Raw genomic sequence first — 25587 nt, 5'->3', positions numbered from 1 at the left:
AAAATGGGCTCCTAGATGTCAGACATGACAACCTCTGCAACCTCAGTGTGTGGGAAATGTGCCTTAAATTGTGAGTTACCAGAGCCAAATCTGTAAGCATCTGGCTCACACTACATACTTGTTTGTGAGCCTAAACTTGGGAACAGCCCAGTGAGCTACTGTGTTTCAAAATAATGTGAACCTCTCCACAAGATTATGATATCTTGAAAGATACTTACCTTGATCACACTAGGCACTGTGATCAACCTTCTTTATAAGTTATATCTATACTAGCTGACCGGGCGCATAGTGTCTGCGCCCCTAGTTCGACTCTTCCCCCCACTTCAGCCCCTTCTCCCTGACTCTGTCTTCAGGCGGATGTCAGAGCCCGGCCCACTCCCCCCCCCCCGCCCGCGGTTTCTCTGGCCACTCATTCCCCTCAGGCTGCTGACAGGCTCAGCCCCGTCCCTTGCCCTTCCTTCTGTCTCTCTCCCCCCACCTTCTTTTTCTCTTTCTCTCTCCTCCACTTGCTCTTCCCCACTCTTTCTTCCTCCTCCCTTCATGTTTTTTCTCTCTCTCCCTCTCTTCCTGAGTTAACGGATCTTGTTCATCTTGTTTCCTCATCTAATTCACACAACGGCCGCCTCCTTCTCCTGAAGGGGCTCTTTCCTCCCTCATGAATCACAACCCGTCTTTTTGCAGACCCCTGCCTGCTATCCTTTTATATACATACTAGTGCCTGTTAAGCCCGTTACATGAACGGGCGCTAGAGTTGCCCGCGGCTCCGGCCGGGCCCACCACCCACCACGGCTCCAGCCGGGCCCACCACCCACCACCGCCCATGGCTCCGGCCAGGCCCACTGGCACCGCCCGCGGCTCCGGCCGGACCCACCGCTGCCTCGCCTTGCCCGGCCAGGGCCGCCACCTCGGCTCCGTGGCCACCATGGCCGCCCACAGCCTGGCCCGCTGGTTCTCCTCATGGACGCCTTTACGCGTGCACCACGCATGCGCAGAACACCTTCAAGAGACATGGACGCAGGTACCTTAGGGTTTTATTATATAGGATATTCCTCACCTCTACAATCAAGAACATCTTCTGACCAGTAACAGTTGCATTCCAACTGACCTTAACCATCACAGGCTCCTCCTCTTCATCTGCATATGGAATCCCCACTGCCCAATCACCATAATCTGCATATGGAATCCCCACTGCCCAATCAGGTGCTTCTGCTCGCAAACTCTGTCAGCCAATCGCCTTTCTGCCACGTCCCCACACATGGCCCGTCTTGGAGAATGAATAATATAGAATATAGGCTAGGTTCAGACATGCAGTAACACCGGAGGTTGGTGTAAGCTCCCACACCCCCACAAGCCTCTACTTCCATTCCAGCTTCCGATATGCTGAGACTGGTTGTGACGTCTGAACCCAGCAACCTCAGCATGTCCTGCCCTACTTGTCAAGAAACCCATTTGTAATTTACTTCAGATCTCAGTTGCAGACATCAGGTTTCTGATAGAAGCAGACAGGATATGCCAAGATTGATGGGTTTGGACCCCACAACCAGCCAATGTGGTGTAATGGTTAGAATGCTGGACTAGGACCAGGGAGGCCCGTGTTCAACACCCCATTCAGCCATGATATTTGCTGGGTGACTCTGGGCCAGTCACTTCTCTCTCAGCCTAACCTACTTCACAGGGTTGTTGTGAGGAGAAACCTAAGTATGTAGTACACCGTTCTGGGCTCCTTGGAGAAAGAGCAGGATGTAGAATGTAAAATAAATAAAAATAAACTTTGGCATATCAGAAACAGAGACTCACATGGGGATGGTGGGGTGTACACCATGGGCACATGCAGGACGTTTTCCAGGTGGAGGAAGGCTGCACTCCTATACCCCCACTGAATGCAACAGACTGGCTGAGTCCAGGAGCAGGGCAGGGGATTGCCTCCTTTTGGACACCCCTGGAGCACATACTGCCTGGAGTGACAGAAGTTTATGTCAATCTCAAGTGCTGCTATATGTCCAAACCCGGCCTAGAGAAGTGCTTGTTTGCTAACCTGAAGCCTATGGCTCATTGAAAGATAAGCCTTTTATATTACTCAGACCCTTGGACCATCCAATCCAAGAGTATTTCAGATCAAGCTACGTTGTGCTGGAACATTTGCCCATTAAATAAAACAGGCGTTATTAAGGAAGACACAACATACAAGCCCCACTTAAGTTAGCGGCACCTTGAAGGCTAAACAATAGTACAATACATTTAAATTAAGTTTATCTTCTAATAGAAGCCTTTTCAGTGAAGAGGAAATGTCAAGTAGTTACCCAAGAAAGTTCTATAAGTTGGGCGGGGGGAGGGAGAGAGAGAACAAGAGAATGGGAAAATTAAACAAATTGGAAAATGTCCTACTGTTTACATTCCTCAGTACTCAGTTAGCCTCTTTCAATGGGCTTAGGTATGCCTCACTTTGCATATAACCAGGCTGCTTAGTGCACTCAATATTAACTGAATTCTCAACTTTATCTTTAGTTCTCCTTTGAAAGAAACTAGGTAGTTCACCTAGAAAAAACTTTAAAATGAATAGTACAAAATAATCTAAACAAACCCAATTTCAGAGCAGCTTCTGTTTAAAACATTCCAACATATGATTTATTTGGTGTATTAAAGACTGGAAGCAAAATAATCCTTTTATGACAGCAAGGAAGTGGAAACCAGGAATTGCTAACTTACAAGTCTGTTAAAAACTGTAGAGATTGTTAAACACTTCCCAAGTCTTTTGCTTCCCAGTCTATAAAATAGCATGCAAGTCTTTGCTTCACTCTTTGCAAAGAATCTGGAAAGAAGGAATCTTTCCTTCTTTCGGAGAATCTGGAAAGAAGGGCATTCAGGGGAAATGCAAAGTAACGCGAGTAGCATTAGAAAATGGCATGATTGTCCTTTCTTCTTCTGCTCCTCTCCCAAAAGTGTCAATGCCAATTTGTTCTTGGGCCCTGAAGGGTATGACAGAACTTTCCACTAAGCAGCCAGCCACTCCTGTGAATGGCGAACAGCAACAGGTGACTCACCCAATACCCAGAAGCCCCCCAAAAGCCCAGACCAGGGCTAGTGGCTCAAACCCATCTCTACCCAATTGCATAAACTGGGTCACATTATGTGCATTAGCAGGGCATTAGAGAGCAGCATGACTGCAAAAACGCTGTCTTGGAGCTCAGCCAAGCAAGCAAAAGCACATGGAGTGGGGCGGGGGGACATTTTGGCTGCTCTCTCCTTCCTCCAAAAGGAGGGTTGTGCAGCCCTTAGGGACACATTTCTGAAGCCAAGAAGTCCTTTTGGATGGAGGCGAGAGCAACAAAAAATGCTCTGCAACTGCCTTCATGCATGTTTGCCCGACTTCCAAGACAGTGTTTTTGCAGCCATACTGCTCTCTGCCACCCTACTAATGCTACACAGAATGTGAGCCACTGAGTTTTATTTTGCTAATATAAAGTTACCAGTTACAGTTTCATGAACAAATCTTTATAATGCAGGTATTTTAGATACCAGTTACTAAGCTACAGTAGTTCTTGACCAGGTATCTTTCTTTCCTTATGAGCAGCTTCCAGCTCATGGGGTTGTGGTAGAGGAAGAATGAAATGTAATATTTTTGACATGGTATAAAAATGGATAAGGTTATAGCTCCCCTGCTATATATCCACATGTGATATGGTGGGGGCCATGAAAGTTTTCAGATAAACCTTGTGTCATTTGTCAGGGGTTATATTGGCAAAGATGGAATGCTGTACTATGTGCTGTAATGTGTGCTGGTAGGAAAGGACCAAAGAAAGAAGTCCTTTCTCCAGAGGAAGGAAAGCTTTGAATACAACCAGTGAATTTGGATCAGCTGGAGTTTCACACACATGAAACTTGCTTTCACACATGAAACTTGCTTCAGAGTATATGTTTAGGATTACCTAAACATATACTCTGAAGCAATTTTCATTTGTTTCAATTGTATTTATGCGCCCAGATAACCAACTGCCATTTCGAAAGCCTTTTAACATTTAAGTACTCTAGTTATTCTCAAGCATTTTTTTTCAAAAGGTGATCAGTGACTAAATATAATTCATCAGTCTTCTCGAGAACAGGAGAGTAAATGAATCTTAATAATACAAACTATGTGATAGTTCAGTTGAGCTGGGCTGTACCAAAAATATCAAGGACATCCAGCATCACTGCCAGGAAAACATGGTAGCATTCTGAAGGCATGTCATTTCAGAGCTAGAATTGTAAGCCATCAGCATCACTTTGCAAATGAAAAGACCACCTTCCCCCAAGTTCTGCAACAAGACAGTCAAATAGCACCATTATCAGGTTTGTTTCTTTTAAACATCTCAGGAAATGACAAGAGGAAGATGGGATCTGACACCTCTTTGGAAAAACTGCAGCTCTGTATAGGGTGATAACTGTTAATCTTTAACAGCATCTCTTTCTAAGAAAGAGGTTATCTGGGGAGTTATTTCTGTCTGTAATTATAAATAGTTACATATTGATGATCGGATAAACAGAAAGTTCTTTTAAGGAAATTGAGAAGATTTTAAGCACAACATTATTTCAGGATTCAACACTATGTTATGGTGTACTGGCAAGAGGAAAGTCATCCTGATAGAAAGAAGTGGTTGTGAGATACCAACTTAAAATTACTCATACAATTAAAACCAGTCAAGTTCTTCCTCCAGTAACTGATTCAGCAAGTGAAAGATTTAAAGGACTGCAAGGAAACAGTAGTATCACTAAATGAGCAATGAAATCATGCCACACTAGTTAACAGTAAAACTTTAATCAACAAGCCTCCACTTAGATGTTTAAGCAAACCTATCGCTGTACTATCAATTTAATAAATCATCTTTATTATTATTTATTATTACTATTTATTATTATTTTTACATTTATATCCTGCTCTTCCTCCAAGGAGCCCAGAGCGGTGTACTACATACTTGAGTTTCTCTTTCACAACCCTGTGAAGTAGGTTAGGCTGAGAGAGAAGTGACTGGCCCAGAGTCACCCAGCTAGTTTCATGGCTGAATGGGGATTTGAACTTGGGTCTCCCCAGTCCTGGTCCAGCACTCTAACCACTACACCATGCTGGCTCTCTTTAGAGAACAGTGAGGGGGTATTGCTGTAAGAGCAGATATTATGAGGCAGTGTGTGCCATAATGGCACAATTGAGGAAAGACACACTAAATTATGGAAAAAATGCAGACAGAATTCTAGAAGTTTCTCTTTCAAGACTCCTTAGGTCAATAAAATAATGGGTTTGATCCAGTCCACTGCAGGCATAGCACTCATGCATGGAGAGCCTAACAGAGCCTTGTTTCACCTCTCTCTTCCTCTGTGGCATGTGTGTACAAGGCACTTAGTGCCAGCTTGGAATTCACATTTTCTGAGTAGTAAGAAGGAGGGCTGGGCACAGACAGGTAACATAGGCAGGCCTCCCATAATGGTTGATATAGTGCCTGAACTCACACACCATTAGGGCAGAGGGAGAAGATCCTGTTAAGTTCTATGGAGATTCCTTTTATATAAAGGGTGGATTAGATTAAGCCAATCTGTTTAAGCCTTTGTAACTTGTAAGGATAACTAAGGTTCTCCTCCTAAGAACATGTTCATCAACAGGTCTTGCTTCCAAACAGATGTGTTTTACATCTGGACATAAGCCAAAACAGAGAGAGGGATGAGCATCAAGCGGAGCTTTGAAAATCTTACCAGAAGGCTACTGAGCAGGCACGTAACCTCATTTGGTATGAATACACACTGGATCACGACAAGGAGAGAAGACTCTCAAATCCAGAACTAAGTCAACCAGAGGGAAGGTATTAAGGTAATACAGAGTATGTAATATGTTTTAACACACACACCCCCGAGGCAACTGAAACAGGTTGCTCCACGGTCTCCTCTCAAGGAGGGTAGCAATAGCATACAGACACTAACATTGCCTGGGGCCGGCATTTAATTGTGCTTCCAGTTTTGATTTCTTGCCTGGGATGGGTCAGGAAGGAAGAAACTTCTGTGGCACAATCTCTTCAGGAAGGACAAATTTTGCCAAATGGCAGGAGTCACGAATGAGCTAGTCCCCTAGGTGGGCCACCAAGCTATGTGGTTTATGAGTTTAGAAGAATGCAGCACAAATGGCTCAAGTAGGGTGACTTCTGAGACAGGATAAAATGGGGAGCAGGGCAGGTGGGGGAGTAAGATCCACTGTAAAAAATCATAGTGGTCATGTAAAAAACCACTAGGACAGAATTGTCTTCCTCCTTGCGTATTACATTTTTTTAAAAACACACATAAAATAAAATACTTCTCTTTGGAAACATTAATGTACAGCAAAAAGAAAACCCTACTAATATAAGTGACATTTATTAACATTCTGCTATATTTACAGTTTTAACATCATAAACTCTGAATTACTGCATTGCAAAAATCACAAAAGTGCACAATAATCTATATTTAAATGCACCAGAAACTAGAAAAGCAAGAAGTACAGCTATGTCAGGGACCATCTCAAAAGAGTTCTACGTGGCCTGCTTTCTGATTTTAAACGTCTTTGAATCTGACATCACCAACATATACTGTGAAAGCCCCTACTCAAAAGGTTTGCAGTACAAAAGTAATCTATACTGCTAGATTAAGAATACATACTACCAAAAGTTAATACTTGTTCCACTTTCTTAGTAATATTCTTTCACTACTATACCTTAAAAACAATTCACATTGTGCATGTAGGTTTTACTTCCAGGTTGTTTTCAATTTATTTTAAAACAACAGATATACACGATGTGCAGAAAAACAGTCAAAAGAGTTTTCTAAAGTTCAGAGAATATCCCTTCACAATGGCCAGCATTATTACTTATCTTACACTAATAGAACATATTCCAAGTTCATTTTAAAGGAGAAGAACAAAAAGCAAGACTGACCCCTTCTGGCTAAAGGGCAATAGCTCATGCTTTTTAAAGGACTACAAATACTATATAAGGCATTATTAGTAACATCACAGACTTGATTGCAAGAGCCATTTCAAACATTAGCCACGAATGATTCAATGATTACAGGAGTTCTGCATTAAGCTATTAAAATTGTACATCTAGGAACAAATAGAAATAAATGCTTCTTTTTTCCCCCAACAGTACTTTTATTTATTTTAAAGCAGGTGATTATTTTCTTCTTCTTCCGTGTTCAGCGTCTTGATGCACTTCCTGCAGGTGTCCACTTACTACTTGAGGGAAAATTCATTAATGCAGGAAAATGTTGCCAGAAAACATCTGTCTGAGAAGGACATGGAAAGAGCAAAAGTATAGTGATTAACTAAGAGAAGAATGACATTCACATATAGTTTAAAATATCTGAAAGCATTTTGGCAAATGCAAATCATCAGAGATGAGATCATTAATCAGTAATTAAGTATCCCTTATATTTATGTCCCTGCACACCAAACCCCCATCTCTCCTGTTACCACTTTTTATAATGGCCTTCCCCCTGCGCCTTCTATATGTGACATGCAGAAATTTATTAAAGGTAAAGTGTGCCGTTGAGTCCTGGCGACCACAGAGCCCTGTGGTTGTCTTTTGTAGAATACAGGAGTGGTTTACCATTGCCATCTCCTGTGCAGTATGAAATAATGCCTTTCAGCAACTTCCTATATTGCTGCTGCCCGATATAGGTACCAGCGGGGATTTAAACCGATATATTAGGGGAAGCTTTTCTGCTATGATACAGGTGAAGCGGGGCGGGCGGGGGGGAATAAATGGCAATCCTATTTCCCTCTCCTTGCCAACACTACCAATATTAAACTGAAAACACTGAGAGAGATCATCTTCTTGATTATACTAGTGTAAATTTAGACTAACTACATCTGAAACTAGCAGGATCACCCAGCATCTGGGCCACACTAAAATGAAAAATGGATACAATATTTTTGATATCCTCAGTCAGGCAACATACATAAGCAGAACTGCCACTTGTTTTTCCTGACAGCAGCTCAGCTCTGTTTAGATCTTTAATAGGTGTGTGAAGGGAAAACCTATACCTTTTGAATTGTTGCTATTTTGCAGCTTTTATGTAATTACTTGAATCCTTCAAACCCTATTTCAGCATTAAAAAAAGTGACAGACCCATGTGTAATCTATGTACATAATCACTCTGTACTTCTACCAGGCAAAGGGAAAGCACAGTCTACAGAGCTATCTCAAAGGCCTACTGAAAGCTTGAGAATTCCAGTTTTATTTTATATATTTTAAGGGGAGGGGGTTCTGGCCCTAATGGTTATACAAACAGTTTTGAAAACATGAAAAGTGTATGAAATACTTAAATCTAAATACAAGGGGGGGGGGGAACCCCAAACATCTTAGTTTTCAAATATTACCATTTCTAAGCTCATTTTAGATCTTACTCAAAACCTCTCACATCTGGGATTATTAACCCTTCTAGAATAAGGCTGTTATGGACTAGATGTAATAAATTTACAAATTGTGGTTTGGATATCCACGGAAATGTTGTATTATCTTCAAATTGGTTGCAGAACACCAGCTTACATTAATATTTCCAATGGAGCCTGCAATGACCAAACTGTGCACACTTCTCTTGGAGGACATTCTTTGAAATGCTTTGCCACCCAAGCACAATACAGTTGTGGAGTTTGCTATGCTACTAATTTCTAGCTTTACAAAGATATAGCACTGGAAAATTCCTAATTCTGACACCATCAACTATTGGTGTGGCACTAACAAAGCTTAATGCCAAGTCTAGTTTTACTGTTGACTACCTCATTGGTATAAAGCACCCCCACGCCCACCCCCGTCAATTCCTGGCAGTTTGGTTCTAGCAAGGTTTGGAACACATTGATTAATGCTTCAAATCAAAGTGTTTTAATCTGCAAGCAAGCCTTTCTTTATTCTTAAAAAAAGGCAAAATGTTGGAGTGTAAGGTGTGGGAATGGTCCTAACCAAGTCCCCAGGCCAAATTGATGAAGAGATCTTCGGTATAGGTGAGTTCACACTATAGCGACCAAGTCCGTAAGCCAGGAATGCGAGCATGTGCTCCCAACAGGCATGATATGTGAAACCGTCAACTGGTAATTCCCAAACTGTCTGCCTGAGATTCTACCAACTTTCTCAATCCAGCTTCAAATCTTGGTTTCAAGTAGACAGAGAAAGTTGGCAGAGTTTGGGGCAGGAACAGTCAACTGGCAGGTTTGCTGTACATGCCCGCTGGGAGGGCACACTCAGCAGGAACCCCAGCTCTTGGCTTACTGACCCTCACCCTGTAACACTTTGAACTGTGCTGGAAGTCAGAGTTACTTTAAAGAAATGGTAAGAATTTCATCCTCCAAAATGTGGAAAAGTTATAACATTTAGCATCTGTACAGAGCTTTTGAGAGTTCACGGTACATCACATGTATTAACACAGGCTTTTCAACAGCCTTGGAAGTTCTTATTCCCAATGCAGCTGGAGAGCTGAGGGAGCAGCTTCACTAGTATTCCAAGTTGTAGCAGGTTCATTTCCCAATTAATTCAATATTTAATTAGTGTTATGACAACAGTGAACATTTGTGTGCAAATGTATCCAATAAATGTGGACAATGTCCACATTCTTTCATCTGAAAATGAAAGAAAAAGCTGTTGTCTGTATATCAGCTCGCAATGCAAGTTGGAAGGGTAGTGGACATTGCTGTTGTGTAAGGTGGCCTGTTCTGCTGCAAGTTGAACTTTCCTGTTGTGGTCCTCTGGCTGTTGCAATTTATCTCACATAGGTGCCAAAATCTTTATCCTCTTATCCATCAGTCCCTGTGTCGGACTCCCATTGAAACCTTTTGAAGAGCGTGTTCTGGTGGTCCAAAAGACAGTGTCGACTCGCATAGTGGAACCTGAGCAAGGACCGACTGTGATTGTGGATAGGAACGTGCAGATAAGCCTCCTTCAAATCTATGCATGTCATGATGACTTGATGATGAAGGGCCTCTGCAACCAATCTTAAGGTTTCCATTCTGAACCGTTCCCTTTTCACCCACCTGTTTAGGAATTTTAAATCCAAAACAGCTCTTTTTGGTCCGTCCTTTTTGGGGATGCTGAACAAAATAGAATAGATGCCCTCCCCCCATTGCAGGGGTGGAACAGGTTCCACTGCGCCGATTTCCTGTAGATGATGAATCACTCAAAGAAGCTTAGAGTGCCTGATAATAGAGCACAGACGTGGGATAGTGAGGAACCTGTGAGGAGGGGGAGCTACTTAATCTATTTTGTACCTGTCCCATATAATCTTTTAAGTCCAATTGTCTGAAACGGATGCTTCCCAGGCGTGCAGGTGCTCCGTCAGACGACCGCCCAATTTTTGGAGCGGCAAATCATCGTTGGCCTTTGGCCTGCTTATTATGCTGGAAGAAGGGCTGCTTATTGGAACCAGTGTTCATATAGGAACCGCCCTGTCTGTTCCAGTTGAACCTCTGGGTTCTAAAGTCTTGATCCCGGCCCCTAAAGAACCGGAATCCACGAACGGGCTGAAAGGAGGACTGAGTTTGTCGATAAGAGTCTTTTAAAAAATGGCTTATCAGATTATCTTGGGGCTGTTGGCATGGCCCCTGTGTGTGTGTGTGTACGCGTCTTTGGGTTCTACACTGAGGGAAATAAGTATTTGATCCCCTGCTGATTTTGTCCGTTTGCCCTCTGACACAGAAATGACCAGGCTATAATTGGAATGGTAGGTTTATTGTAGCTGTGAGAGACAGAATAATAACAAACAAACCCTCAAAAGCCCAGTGCCCAAAAGTCAGTGATGGATTTGCATTGTAGTGAGGGAAATAAGTATTCGATCCCCTATCAACCAGCAAGATTTCAGGCTCCCAGGTGTCTTTTCACTATATGCAGGTAACGAGCTGAGATGAGGAACACCCTCTGTAAGGGAGTGCTCCTAATCCCAGCTTGTTACAGTACCTGTAGAAAAGACACCTGTCCATAGAAGCAAGCAATCACTCAGCTTCCAAACTCACCACCATGCCCAAGACCAAAGAGCTGTCGAAGGATGTCAGGGACAAGGTTGTAGACCTGCACAAGGCTGGACTGGGCTACAAGACTATCGCCAAGCAGCTTGGTGAGAAGGTGACTACAGTTGGCACGATAACTCGCAAATGGAAGAAACACAAAATAACTGTCAATCTCCCTCGGTCTTGGGCTCCATGCAAGATCTCACCTCGTGGAGTTGCAATGATCATGAGAACGGTGACAAAGCAGCCCAGAACTACACGGGGGGAACTTGTCAATGATCTCAGGGCAGCTGGAACCACAGTCACCAAGAAAACAATTGGTAACACACTACGCCGCGAAGGACTGAAATCTTGCAGTGCCCGCAAGGTCCCCCTGCTCAAGGCAGCACATGTACAGGCCCGTCTGCAGTTTGCCAATGCACATCTGAATGATCCAGAGGAGAACTGGGCGAAAGTGTTGTGGTCAGATGAGACCGAAATCGAGCTCTTTGGCATCAACTCAACTCGCCGTGTGTGGAGGAGGAGGAATGCTGCCTATGAGCCCAAGAACACCATCCCCACCATCAAACATGGAGGTGGGCACATTATGCTTTGGGGGTGTTTTTCTGCTAAGGGGACAGGACACCTTCACCACATCGAAGGGACGATGGACGGGACCATGTACCGTCAGATCTTGGGTGAGCACCTCCTTCCCTCAGCCAGGGCATTGAGAATGGGTCGTGGATGGGTATTCCAGCATGACAATGACCCAAAACACACATCCAAGGCAACAAAGGAGTGGCTCAAGAAGAAGCACATGAAGGTCCTGGAGTGGCCCAGCCAGTCTCCAGACCTTAATCCCATAGAAAATCTGTGGAGGGAGTTGAAGGTTCGGGTTGCCAAACATCAGCCTCGAAACCTTTCTGACTTGGAGAGGATCTGCAAAGAGGAGTGGGATAACATCCCTCCTGGGTTGTGTGCAAACCTGGTGGCCAACTACAAGAAACGTCTGACCTCTGTGATTGCCAACAAGGGTTTTGCCACCAAGTACTAAGACATCTTTTGTGAAGGGATCGAATACTTATTTCCCTCACTACAATGCAAATCCATCGCTGACTTTTGGGCACTGGGCTTTTGAGGGTTTGTTTGTTATTATTCTGTCTCTCACAGCTACAATAAACCTACCATTCCAATTATAGCCTGGTCATTTCTGTGTCAGAGGACAAACGGACAAAAATCAGCAGGGGATCAAATACTTATTTCCCTCACTGTACTAGCACATCCTTAAGTGCATTCTCTCCAAATAACTGCTTTGTACTCTGTCATATGCCACAGTAGTCAGATTATTTTTAGAAGTGGCATTGACCTGCCAATGTTTAAGCCAGAAGTGGCGGCGCCCTACAACCGCAGCAGCAGATGCCCGTGAGACAAACCTAATTGAATCTAAAGTGTCATCGGCCATAAAGGCCTGAGCCTTTTGGATTTTAAGCAGTTGCTGCCCCAGCTTTGTTGGATCCGTGGGTGTGTCATTCAAAAGGTCATCCACCCACAGCAGAGAAGCCCTGGCCACCATTGACGCTGCAGCCCGCAAGTTCAGATATGTATTATCATGGACCTTGCAAAATGATAGGTCCGCCTTTTTGTCAGCAGGATATTTGAGTGTGACCTTGCATCCTTTGGCACTAAGGAGCCACTGACCAACTGGGCTATCGGAGCATCGGTATTGGGGGTCTTTAAGAGATCCACATGTTCCTTTTTTGGTAAGAATAGAATATAGTGGCAGCCAAAAGGATTTTTCTACTAGCTGCCGGTGATGCCCACTCCTGCTTTATAACTTCAGAAAACAAATCAGGTAAAGGTAAAAGCATTTCTCTTGGCACCGCTCTAGGAAATACTAAATCTCCCTTTCCAGACTGAATAAGGTCAGGTCCTGAATTAGCTTGCAGACCAATAGCCTTGAAGACCCTTGACACCAGGGGAGAAAAATAATCTGCAAAAAGAGGCATTGGGAAATATTACAAGGTTCCACACCCTCACCCCCAGAACACTCACCCTCCTCCTTAGGTAGGGAGTCTGGATCTTGAATGTCTCCCTCCAAATTGCCTACATCACCCCCGAGGCCAGTGTCACCAATACCAATGGGCACTGTCCCTGAGGTTAGCTTGTTTTGAACCAAGGGCCTCAGGTGAAGGGGGTCTGGATCCCCAGAGTCTTGGCTGGAATTTTCAGAAGAATGGTAGTCCTTGGTGGCAGAAGCCTTATCCTTGGACTTTCTATGTTTTTTAAGATGTTTGGTTTTGGCCTTCGACTTGCGGGGAGAGGGACATGGAGAGCTAGATGGAGCCAAACTTTCTGAAGAAGTTGCCCACATCTTGCGCTTTCTGGACCCCCTTTGTTTCTTAGCAGGTCTTATCTGGTAAATAGTGTCAATTATGGCATTTTAAAAGCATGCCTGCCACTCAGGGGGAACAGACCTGGTCAAATTAGATTGTGGGACAGAAGGAGATGGTTGATTCTCATCCCTTCAGCGCCCCCTGCTGCTTGTAAATTAGAACTGGTAGATTGGGAGGATACTGGCCTGTTCTCTCAATTTCCCGCCAAATTCGCTGAGGTACCCTGAGCCATTTTATAAGGGCCCCCTGCCACCATCTTAGGTGTAGCTGCTCCTTTAAAAACACGCAGCACCCTGATCTCAGCCGAGGAGGGCGGTGGATTAGCTACTGGGCGCCTTTTACCTAGGAAAAGCCACTGCCCAGGGGACTCATAGTTTTGCACAGTTTGTTCGTAAAGTTGGTGCTGGCCCCACGAGGAGCGAGTGAGGCACGGTCTCAGTGGGCAGCCTGATTCACGGACCTCCTGAATTGCCGGTGCTTGCGAAGGGGGCCGAGATGCAGCCAGTACGACCGGCCTGCAGACGGCCGTATCTGGTGCTGAGGAACTCTCCACATCCAGGGTCAGGCACACGAACAGCCCGGAGGCGGCCGTGGGCAACTGGGAAAACGCAGTGACGTCAGGCGCATGAACGGCCCACAGGCAGCCGTAGCCGATGACTGTGCTTTCACTGAACGCAGCCCTCCTGGGAAGTCAGCGTGGGGGCCTCTCCCCTTCGGAAGGCGAACACTGTAGTGTGTTAATCGCCCCAATCACCACATGCAGCAAGGGAGGTGAGTAAGGGAAACAGAGGGACCAGCAGAAGAAAGACGAAAGTAGGTTTTTGTTTTTTAAAGTTATAACATATTCAAGGTAAGAAGACAAGGGAATCAGAAAGGAGCAATCAGTAAGGAAACTATCAGAATTAGCAAAGATATGAGAGAAGGAAAAAATCGCTGCCTGGAGCTTTCGAGGACAGAAAAGAACTGGGCAGAGTTATCCCCCTCAGCTTCAAGTAGGCGTAGCTTTCTATTTCTATCCAATCAACTGTCCTGCCTTGGAGCTTATGGAAGGATAACCCAGAGGTGTCCCAACAACAGAGAACTCCTCAGATATTCAATTAAGCTTCAGTTTTGAGAATGATCTCTCAGAAGATGCCACTGTTACAGGTAGGGTCAGAAAAAGCATATATGCAGTGGTCCTGAGGATTTCAGTCTAATATTTCCAAATAAGTATGCTTTCAGCCATGCAGTGTGAGTCTATGTATGTTTTCTCAGAAATTCAGTAAAGTTTGCTTCCAGGTAAGTGTGTGGAGAATTACCACATTTAGCTGGAAGTACATTTCACTAAAACCTAAAGGACTTACTAGCAAGGTAAGTCACAATCTTAAGTATATTTACATAGAAGTAAAAAGCTATTCACACATGATGTTCAAGCACAAACCCTAATCCTAACCCAGCATGGTGTAATGGTCAGCATGTTGGACTAGGATTGGAAGACCAAAGTTCAAACCCCTGTTCAGCCCTGCCTCTGAAGTTCACTTGGGCCAATCACACTCTCAGCCTAATCTGCCTCACAGGGTTGATGTGAGGATAAAATGATATCTGAGAAGAAACATGGATGCTTCCCTGCACTCACTGGAGAGAAGCTAGGATATCAATGTAATAAATAAATCTCTATCCATGAAATAATGAAGGCATACTTGCTGCTGTACCCTGCTGGGAGGAGATGCATTCTGCAGCTTCACACCACCCCATATTCTTCCCAAACTGCATCAAGAAATGTTGTTAGGTGAATAGGAGAAGTGATCAATTTCAATTATGTACTTGGTTGTGTGTTTTTTTAAAAAATGCTGCTTTCATTTAATAGGCTGATTTGGGCCAGTTACACTACATCAATAAGAATGTAGACATTGGGGACTTAGAGGCAGCAGTCCCACCAAGACATCCGCTAAAAATAGAATGGAATTATTGCTATTTGCTTCCAAAATCCAACAATATAAATTTGATTCTTCCAAGGGAAACGGGGACTGTTTTCTCTGATCTCTTCCCTTGCAGGGTTTTTAAAGAGTGCATTTCATATGCTCTACCCCCATATGTCCATGCCCTCTTTCCTTCCCTCTTCCAAAATTGCAAACAAAGCCCCATTGCTAGCCTACTTAAAGAGTGTACAGAGAGTCAAAAAAGAAAAACTATGTAGGATATTCTTGATTGCTTGAATGAAAAAGTTGTTTTCTACAGTAGAAGAAAGCAAAGCAAAATAAAACAAATGGGTCTAAGGAGAGAAAGGTGGGGGTGGGTGGGAGAAGGATAGGGCAGCCTCTAAGCAGATGGCAGATCTCTCATGTTTCGTCTGGGTGGAAACCTCCTCAACTGCTGCTTGGGACGGAAGGATAATCAGGCTCAGTTTTGGGCTGCTGCCGCCCTGAGATCTATCTTGGGGAGGAGGAGAGGGCTGATCCAATGCCCACAATTCAGTATATATTTCTTTTTTCATGCTAACTCTCACCCCAATTACCCAGCCACCAGCTGCTGTGGAACTTTGATCAGTCAGCTCCCAGGAAGACCACAGGCGGCTAGGAGGAGGAAGGAAGCCTTCTGCTTGTGATAGGCTGGGACGGGCTACCTGAGCACAAGCAATAAGGAGCCTGTTGATCTGATTTTGAGAAATTTCAGCCCCCTTGCTTTATGTGCTTCGAGGGAAAGATCTGAAGAGGTACCGTCATCTACACTTTGCTTGCACTGAACAAGGTAGTGTTGAGAGGCTGAGTTCTCTCTATCTCTTAGGTGTTCTCTCTATTGCTCAGCAACCCCCCAGCCACCACCACCCCCCGAGTCCAAAGCAGCTGATTGGCAGCGGAAGCAGCTGATTGGTGGGGGCAGAAGGAACACAGTAGGTCGCTTAGCTCACGGCTTGAGCTAAGCAGGGAAAGAGGCAGGCAAGGCAACTCATAGGCAAGGGGGGATGGCCTTTAGAGCCCTTGGGGGGGGGCTCTCTGACCCTGTGGGCCCAAGTGCAATTTCTCCCCCTTGTCCAATGGACCCCATGCCCCTGCCCCCCACCCATGTTTAGAAAAAGTACTCCAGAAAGAACAATCATCATGTAATTTAGCACATTTGCTGGAAAATTTTATGAATATAGAGAAAGAAGAAAGATGGGTTATTTTATCATAAGGATTTATATCCCACCTTTTCAGCAAATGAAAGCCAAAAGGCAGCTACATTTACCACATCCATGTTACTATATAACATGCGTATGTTACTAAATCAATGTTAAATATTCAAACGGACACTGACTGACATGCTGCGCAATCCCACACTGCTCCGAGTGTCTAAACCAGCATCCATGATGCTGTGGAATAGGGCCTGTCTGCTACAACTCAAAATTGTGCAATTGCATTCCCATGGCATTATAACCTCTGGAAATAATGGCAATAGCACCACAGAAGTGAGACTGCACAATTTTAAGTAACAGTGGATGAGCCCTGTTCCACTACACTGTGGACATTGCTTTAGCCCTGTTCCACTACACTGCAGGACATTGCCTGCAGTGGAATGCGTGGTTAAGAATTGAATTACTAATCGTGTGTAGAGCCTCAGTATGTCAGCTCTTATCATCTCAACACCTTATCAGTTTGCATCACTTCTTTTCTGTGGAAAAAGATAGGCTCTTTCAAGGGGCTGATTCATACAACCATTAACCATGGTCATGAAACTTACACACCACCCCCTGCCAGCTACTCTGCTCCCACACACAAATGCTCTGCTAGTCTTAACTACTCTTAATGACAAAAAGTAGGATTTGTCATTATTTCTGCAATGATATTAACCATCATTAATGCTGATCAATATGAGCTCATAACCTAGGATTTAAAGTCAAGGTTATGAAACCACTTTGGTTAATGTCAACAAAACATGCTTAAGAGACCCAGGGTTAATTTGTGTATAACACAGGATGAATTGTGTGAAATCCAACAGCTGGCTCCCACTCTACTAACCAGAATTAAGAGTTATTTCTGCACAGGTTCAAGGTCTCTCGCATGGAAACAGTATCAAGGCTACAATCCTATGCCTACTTCCATGAAAGTAAACGCCACTGAATTCAGCGAGGCTTACTTATGCCTGGTAAACATGCCTGGGATGCTGAACCACAAACAGGTTGTGATCATGAGCTCTGTAACCTTTGTTACAAAGAACCAAGCAGCTCCTTATTTGGAAAAGGCTAAATTCAGGGAAAGAATATATAATTACTTGTCCCGACAAAAGCAAAAGAGCAGAAATGTCTATACATATGGCCTGTTTTTCAACTGTAATTTTAGCACTACCATTGAAAACAACCTAATAGCAGGGAAGTTTGTAATTCAGTGTGAATTTGAGATCCAGAAGGACTACAGAGGACACCGCAAACCCTGCTAAGGAAGTAAAGAACCCCTAACCACAGAGCATTTCTTTTTTTATAGCTTTTCCAGTTCAAGTATTCTAATGGGGGGGGTGCCAACTGCATTTCTTACATGGCCCATGTCATGATGGTTTTCTAAAGAAGTGTTCCACCATTGCTAAGGAAATCTTCATTCTGTGTGTGGTCTAGATATGTATCTCATTAACTACTGGAAGGAGAGGCAAACCTTTTACAGCTTGTGTGGTTTCTGGCCTGCTAAAACAAAAGTGGAAAAGGAAAACTAAGGCTCAGTTTTAAAGGATGCATGTTTAATAACATCCAATTTAAAGTTTCATTTTTCCACTACTGTCCTGGACATAATCTCTCTAGGCTTTTTCTTGAACAACAGCTCCTATGGAATGCTTCTAAGGCTGTGTTTCTCAGATATTTTGAACTAGGGACTGCCTTCTCAACTACTTTGTGATCCTTCTGACCATCATCAACCATCTGCTTTGCAGGTAAGCACACACAACATTGGGTGGATGAAGCCTTTTGCTACCCACAAGATATAAAGAAAGAATATTAAAGACTGCTTACACACTGCCATGCCCTCTCTCTTGAGCTGGCTCCAGTCCCACTCATCCACTGAGCCTAGTACTGGATTGCACTAGTATTGGATTGCATAAGAGTCCAATATCACACAGACTGGTCATTGGAACCAGCCTTAAAATAAGGTGGTGATATGTCAAAGGTTGCTTCTTACTCCTTATGAAGGAGGAAAGTTTGAATATACCAACATGCTTCTGTTGCATCACATATGGAGAGACTCTCTTCCTTTGTAGCAATGAATTCCAGAATGGTAGCTAGCTACACCAGTCTGTTGTAGCAAAACCAACTGAATTCCTATGGCACCTTAAGACATTCATTGTTGTATAAGCTGAGTGCGTCCCATACCTCCCTTCTCATTTGAGAACCTAGGTTCTAAGCAGACTACTTCTAATAACTGCTGCTTTTTCAACCAATGAGATGGGAAGATTATTGCAGATTACATAAGCAATACATTAGAAATTTTTCTGGAGCCTCTCTCTCCTTTCCCCAGTCCCCAGGCATTATCCATATACCAGTGAAAGGAAATACAAAGCAATATTCACATATCTGTCCATTTATATTGGTAAAACTAAGGCATAAATAAATTGTTTATATATCAATATACATTAGAAGATACTGAGGATTCTTTTCAGGAGAAATACAGGTCAGGAGCTACTCAAATGAAGAAAAAAAAAGACACAGCAGAAAATCTGCATAGAGTTACTGGTATAGGTCAATAATTGTACATGAGCACATTTAACCTTTGGCTCCACACCCTTACATATGTCCTTAAGATGACACTCCTGTTGAGCCATAATTATTCAGAAAATCTGTCAAAATGCTTTGCAGAGTTATTTTCAAATATTAAGCCACGACACCCTCTGGGAGAGATGCTGCTCATTTTTCTCCAGTACTGTACTCATTGTGTTTACTATGATGGATAGCTGCCCTCAAGTTGGTATGCCTTCTAACATTCTAAGTATACAAGTATGAACCCACAAGAAAATGATGCACTATATCCCTGGTGTGTATGCATGGTTACCTGAGTCTGTGGCTTACCATGGTAACAGAACAAAATTCCTGACATTCTTGCTAATTTGTGTCTTACTTCACATGCAAATTTTATTTTTTCTGTTTTCTGGGTGTATGTGGGGGGGATGGGGTGGGATGTTTGGGGGGCAGCACTGGTGTTCGGTTCCACCTCCTTTTTATCTTGCCCTAAAGTTTCAACTGTTCATGTTAAGAAGAAGGGCTCTTCAGTTTTGTGTAAATGCTGTAGAATAAGCTAAGGCACATTTTTTCCTATTAGGTCTTGCTATCTAAACCTCCAGTGTTCCCACAAAGCTGGGGAATTGTGAAGAAATTCCCACAGAACTTGCCCAAAAGCACCTGGGAGGGCAATACTTCATAACACCAAGAAATTAATTGTGTCAATTCCTTTTCTTTCAGAAACAGAACAGGGTTCCCTGACTGGTGAGGGAAGCACAGAGTTTCAGCATATTCTTCTGTAGAAGTGATTATATAGCTTTCCCCCTCAGAAGTGGTAGTTCAAGCAAAGAAATTTCTGTTCTTTTTGCTGAAGCCCTCTCCCGCAACTCCTCGCCAAGTTCTATTAGCTCTTTCCCTTTGTTAGCCATCTGAACTCATGAAAATTATGCTTCAGATTTTTGTGAAACCGATATATCTGTGGGTCAACCTGCATGCCGGTAACACCCACTTGCCCACAAGCTCTCTGGTTCTCCATTCATTAGAATGATGGCATTTCCAGCTCTTTCAGAAATAGATAACATAGCAATAGCAATAGCACTTACATTTATATACCGCTCTATAGCTGGAAGCTCTCTAAGCGGTTTACAATGATTTAGCATATTGCCCCCCAACATTCTGGGTACTCATTTTACCGACCTCGGAAGGATGGAAGGCTGAGTCAACCTTGAGCCCCTAGTCAGGATCAAACTTGTAACCTTCTGGTTACAGGGCAGCAGTTTTACCACTGTGCCACCAGGGGCTCTTAAAGTGTTTAACAAAGAAATAGTACCCGAAACACACTTGCAGGGAAGAAACTTCTACTTTTCAAGAAAGTACTTTTTTAGAAAAGCAGAGACTGATTAATGGGACTTAATTTCATGGAAATGTGGCTAGTCTGAGGGCAATGAAACACTTCAGCCCCACACATAAATCAAATATGCTACTGACTTAACTCTGTGAAACAACACTGATGAAGGCATAGAATGCAATCGTAAATTTTGTTTGACCACAAGACACTACAAAAAAGCGAAAGTATCAATACCAAATAAAATCCAGGAATGTTTAGAACGTGTAATTCCTAGTTTTTGTAAAACACCCATACAAATACGCAGTTCATTAAAATATTACCTTTAGTAAATAAAGAGAACTCTAGTCCTGGGAAGAGTGGAAAATGAATCTGGCATCTTCCGAACCTTTGCATAATTGATAAATCCTCTGAGAAACAGGAGGAAGCCTAAAGAAAAAAAAATTACAAACATTTTACATATATAGTCCTTTCTTGGGAAATACAAAGCCCATCTCAAAAGGTTTAATGAAGAAACAAATACCTTACAGGCCTTTTCCAAATTTGTTATAGTTTCATTTAAATCTTTTCTGGGCTTCAAAGTTGTCTTTACAAAGATCTGTTCATCTCTCTTACTGTCTCTGTATTTGAGGAGGCCAAATATAAAATGTTCCTTACGATTCAAAGAGATATATAGGGGTGCCTGATACTACTGAACCCAAACTTGCTATAATCAGTCCTAGAGTCCTTAATCGTGCATTAAAAGTTCATAATTCAGATTCAAAATCTTTCCGATTTGTTGGTAAGAATATACATTGGTGAGTAGTCTTACAAACTAGGAGGTAGTTTTTCAATAACCATGTGTACTGGCTACTTCACTTTGAAATACAGTTTAAGAATTACAGAACTAAGCGTAATACACAACTTGCACATTAAAGACATCAGCTTGGAGCAAGATAAATCTTTCAGCTCTTACAAGGGGCGTATACCTCTGATTTCTGTCAACACTGTTACAGTCCCCAGCTCTGCACTGCATGATGTTTGAGGTTCCCTTACCCTAAAGAATGAGAGACTTCAGACAAAGTTTTTTGGGAAATCCAAGAATATATCTATTGGATCACTCCTATCTACATGCTTACTGACACTCTTGAAGAATTCTAAAAGTGGTGTGGCAGGAGTTCCTTTTAACAGAAGCCGTGATTATTTGTTCTCAATGAAGCTTGTTCTTCTATATGCTTAAAAATTCTAGGTGCAATGTTTGCTACCAATTTATTCCTGAAGGTCAGGTCCATTACATCTAGCACATTACAGCTCCTATGAAGTCCAGTGCTGGCCTAAGGGGACCATTGAGGCAGCCCCTCCACCACTTTCCCAGGGGCTACTGAAAGATCTGCAGGCTGCAGTGAAGCCAAGAAAAAAGGAGCCTAGGCCAGGCAGCTGTGACCAATACTCATGAAAAGAATGTCAATGCCCAAAACAACAGTGCTGTTTAAGTTTTCTGTAATATCTTTGTTCAGTGTTGTAAACCACCTCAGGTGCATTGGTCATGGCAGAAAGGCAATGTGTTTATTGCATGCATATATTATATATAATAAATAGCTCAAGTGAACACTATTACGATAAAGACATTTCTTCAGGTGTAATTTATCAGGTAGCTCTACAACGTCATCCTTTGTCACCTCTGTTTGTTATAACTTCTTATATGACCTCCCTGAAAACAATGGTTCGGACACAGGTTTCTTTCCAACATATTTTGATTGATACAATATTTGATTTTTGATTAATATAAAGAATTAATTTAGGTTATCTGACACTTTTAAAACCCTACTTCAGTTCTCTTTTCACACCTTTGTCATCTAAAGGTACTACCACCTCCCAGGCTGGCATCCTGCTCCTAATGTATGTGTCTGAACCTTTAACAATCTTCTCCTCAATTTCTTACTTTGCTTATCTTATCAAATTATATTTGCTTTCTCAGAATTTGCGGCCCTTTTGCATTTAAACATTTCTTTAAATATATCAGGAGCAGAACACTAGCTAGGAAGGTGGTAGAACCTTCAATTGGCAAAGGTGTGAAAGGAGAACTAAAGTAGGAATGAAAAATTATAGAGAAGCTAAAATAACTGATCTTCTAATGAAGTCATCTTGTCTTTTATTGAATTCTTGGTACTGTTATTTAACCATATATTCCTTCTTTGTACCCATTCTAATCTGTGGAATATATTTTATATGAACCTCATATTATAGTATAGTAGTTTCAAGTAACTTTTAAAGGGAAGGGATTTGATCCTTCCATTTCTTCCCTCCAGTGACCTTTTAAACCATTCATCTCATTAGTGAGGTCAATTGTTTCTGAAATTTCTCAAGGTCATCTAGGGCCAAGCTAGATGTGATCAGATAGATCTGTGATAAGGATTTCCCATGGCTGCTTTGACGTAAAAGAAAACCCATGGAGACACCCCCCACCATACACACACCCCATAAAAACAGACAAAAACACAGATCATGGGCATCTTAAATCATGTCTACTTGAGCCCTGAGACTGGCAGTTGGGCAAATATTATGACTAAGATTGCCTGTCCTTTTAATTTTAATGGAAGTTCCTCAAGTAAATTCAGTCAGGATGTCAGCTGTTATGCTCTTTAACATCTACATGAAACCGCTAGGAGAGATCATCAGGAGGTTTGGTGTAGGGTGTTATCAATATCCTGATGACACCCAGATCTATTTCTCCATATCAACCTCATCAGGAAATGGTATAACCTACCTAAATGCCTGCCTGGAGACTGTAATGGGCTAGATGAGGGATAACAAACTGAAGTTGAATCCAATTAATTCAAGAAGCCTGCCTTGGATCCCTCAGAGTTAAGCAACTACAGGCCTGTCTCCAACCTTCCATGGATGGGCAAGGTGATTGAGAAGGTGGTGGCCTCCCAGCTCCAGGCAGTCTTGGAGGAAACTGATTATCTAGACCCATTTCAAACTGGCTTTCAGGCAGGCTATGGGGTGGAGACTGCCTTGGTCGGCCTGATGGACGATCTACAATTGGGAATTGACAGAGGAGGTGTGACTCTGTTGGTCCTTTTGGATCTCTTGGTGGCTTTCAATACTATTGACCATAGTATCCTTCTGGACCATCTGAAGAGATTGTGGGGTGGGAGGCAATGCTTTGCAGGGGTTCCACTCATACCTGACGGGCAGATTCCAGATGGTGTCCCTTGGAGACTGCTGTTCTTCCAAATCTGAACTTCCCTATGGTGTCCCTCAGGGCTCCATATTGTCTCCGATGTTGTTTAACATCTACATGAAACCACTGGGAGAGATCACCAAGAGATTTGGTGCAGGGTGCTATCAATATGCTGATGACACCCAAATCTATTTCTCCATGTCAACATAATCAGGAGATGGCATAATCTCCCTAAATGCCTGCCTGGAGGCAGTAATTGGCTGGATGAGGAATAACAAAATGAGGCTGAATCCAGATAAGATGGAGGTACTTATTGTGCGGGGTCAGAACTCGGGAGACAATTTTGATCTGCCGGTTCTGGATGGCTTTACATTCCCCCGGAAGGAACAGGTACGCAGTCTGGGGGTGCTTCTGGATCCGAACCTTTTCCTGGTGTCCCAGGTTGAGGTGGTGGCCAGAGGTGCTTTTTATCAGCTTCGGCTGATATGTCAGCTGTGTCCATTTCTTGAGATGAATGACCTCAAAACAGTGGTACATGTGATGGTAACTTCTAGGCTGGATTACTGCAATGCGCTCTATGTGGAGCTGTGTTTGTACATAGTCTGGAAACTACAGTTGGTCCGGAATAAGGCAGCCAAGTTGGTCTCTGGGACAGACATCTAAGAGAGACCATATAACTCCTGTGCTGAAAGAACTACACTGGCTGTCGATTTCTGGGCAAAAATACAAGGTGCTGGTTATATATTTAATTCTCCTGGGCCCATGTGTGCCCAGGATTTGGCGGTGGAACTCTCGCGATATGCTGCGAGAGTTCGGGACTGAGGGAAACGTCATTTGAGGGTTGGAGAAGCCCAGAGGAGGAGGCCTAGGGGTTGCCGCTCTAGCGGCTGGGGGTGGCTAGCAAGGGGCGGTGGGCAGCTGAGCCACGCCACCGAGAGGAGCCCGGCTGGGCGGGCAGCGGCGCGCTCCTGAAAATGGCCGGGCAGAGGCTGGCGCAGCAACTGGGGCTGTTGAGGTGGGCATGGGGGCTCGGAGTGGGGAGAGCGGTGGAGGAGGTGGCGGGCCCTGGCAAAGGAGGCGGCCAGCGGGCGAAAACGACGGGGAATAGATTAGGCCGGAAGGGGGAGGCAGCAGCAAGGAGAGACTAGCAGCGCAGATGCTGTGCACCAGTTCAACTAATTACCTATAAAGCCCTAAACAGCTTAGGCCCTGGGTATTTAAGAGAACACCTTCGTCACCATGAGCTCCACCACCTGTTAAGATCATCTGGAGAGGTTCTTCTGCAGTTGCCACCAACTTGTTTGGCAGCTACTCAGGGACAGGCCTTCTCCGTTGCTGCCCCTGGACTTTGGAATGCGCTCCCTGTTGAAATAAGAGCCTCTCCATCTCTGTTTGTTTTTAGGAAGACCCTCAAGATACACCTGTTTTCTCAGGCTTTTAAACTAATCTTAAACTATTTAATTTGTTTTTATCTTGTATTTATTTATCTTGTGAAATGTTCATTGTTTTTACTCTGTTTTACATTTGTTGCATTTTAACTCTATACACCGCCTAGAGATGCACATATCAGACATAAAACATAATAAATAAATAATAAATAAATCTTTTTCACATGCAATCAATGAAGCGGCCACTAGATGGCAGGATTCCTTTGCACAGCACAGAAATGTCTCAAAAACAGCCAGAGATGTTAAGTACCATTCATAGGTGACCAGCCTAAGAACTAACCTAGCAGACTAGACTAGCAGAAATGTCTGTTTCTGAAACATTAAATACACCCATCATATATTAAAGACAAAATACTGTTTCCTCACAGGAAGATTAACTAATTATGATTCTAAGGTAAGAATCTGAAATTCACTTAAACTTACCTAATACAAGGAAGACCCACCACAACCAGTACTGACCATCAAAGTAACCAGGGAAATAAGTAGAGAACTAAAAAAAAAAAGGTAAAATAGAATTTAAAATACTGAATCAGTTCTAGGCCCCATCCTGCTTCTCCTAGCCCCAATGAATAAGGTCAATCAGTACAGAGCTGTGGGAATTTCTTCACTAGCATTTTGTCAC

At 43.2% G+C, this 25587-nt stretch overlaps 1 protein-coding gene across 3 annotated transcripts in view; it reads right to left on the bottom strand.

The window, feature by feature from the left end:
- Positions 1-6353: 6353 nt before the first annotated feature.
- The window catches only part of NDFIP1 (Nedd4 family interacting protein 1), a 57439-nt gene continuing 38205 nt past the window's right edge, over positions 6354-25587 (bottom strand). For all 3 annotated transcript variants that reach the window (XM_053289970.1, XM_053289969.1, XM_053289971.1), the window contains 3 exons: positions 25389-25455; positions 20675-20780; positions 6354-7275 (listed from right to left, as the gene is read on the bottom strand). In XM_053289970.1, coding sequence (XP_053145945.1) covers positions 20677-20780; positions 25389-25455 — 171 coding nt within the window. In that variant the 3' untranslated portion in view covers positions 6354-7275; positions 20675-20676. The remainder of the gene's footprint in view (positions 7276-20674; positions 20781-25388; positions 25456-25587) is intronic.

The sequence above is a fragment of the Hemicordylus capensis genome, chromosome 2 (assembly GCF_027244095.1).
Source record: "Hemicordylus capensis ecotype Gifberg chromosome 2, rHemCap1.1.pri, whole genome shotgun sequence".
In the NCBI taxonomy this organism is placed as follows: domain Eukaryota; kingdom Metazoa; phylum Chordata; class Lepidosauria; order Squamata; family Cordylidae; genus Hemicordylus; species Hemicordylus capensis.
This window is presented reverse-complemented; position numbering and strand designations above follow the sequence as displayed.